This window comes from Charadrius vociferus, unplaced genomic scaffold, assembly GCF_000708025.1.
Source record: "Charadrius vociferus isolate BGI_N301 unplaced genomic scaffold, ASM70802v2 scaffold579, whole genome shotgun sequence".
Lineage (NCBI taxonomy): Eukaryota > Metazoa > Chordata > Aves > Charadriiformes > Charadriidae > Charadrius > Charadrius vociferus.
This window is the reverse complement of record NW_009661367.1, coordinates 196194-196622: the sequence shown is the minus strand read 5'-3', so window position 1 is coordinate 196622 and position 429 is coordinate 196194. Positions and strand designations below refer to the sequence as shown.

Sequence of the window (429 nt, the reverse complement as noted above, 5' to 3'; positions counted from 1 at the left end):
CTCAGGGGCATCCTGTTGTCCCCCAGGACTCCCAGTTCCCTTTCCACACCGCTGCTCTCCAGCAGGTCAGCCCCCGACCTGTACTGGTGCAGGGGGTTATTCCGTCCCAGGTGTGGGACCCTACACTTACCCTTGTTGAACTTCATAAGGTTTCTCTCTGCCCAATTCTCCAACCTGTCCTGCTCTGGGAGTTGTGCTCTCAGCTTGCAGAAGTGGTGGCCAGGTGTAAACGGGTTAAGAGGCGCTTGGTTGGTGTGGGGATAGCTTTGCTGGCCAAGACTAGTAGTGCAAAAGAAGCAGATGATATCAAGAAAGCTATTTCTTCAGCTGGGTGGAGCTTCCTTTATTTTGTGTGATGCAGACCAACCAAGCGAGCGCCATGGCACTGCTTTGAGTGCCCGCTCAGGGAGGAAGGGCTCTGCGCAGTCA

At 54.8% G+C, this 429-nt stretch overlaps 1 protein-coding gene across 1 annotated transcript in view; it reads left to right on the top strand.

Annotated features, from left to right (window-relative positions):
* The window catches only part of LOC104293806 (proline dehydrogenase 1, mitochondrial-like), a 9492-nt gene that overhangs the window by 2633 nt on the left and 6430 nt on the right, over positions 1-429 (top strand). Inside the window, exon 3 of the mRNA XM_009893336.1 lies at positions 265-350. Within this exon, the coding sequence (XP_009891638.1) occupies positions 265-350 (86 nt within the window). The remainder of the gene's footprint in view (positions 1-264; positions 351-429) is intronic.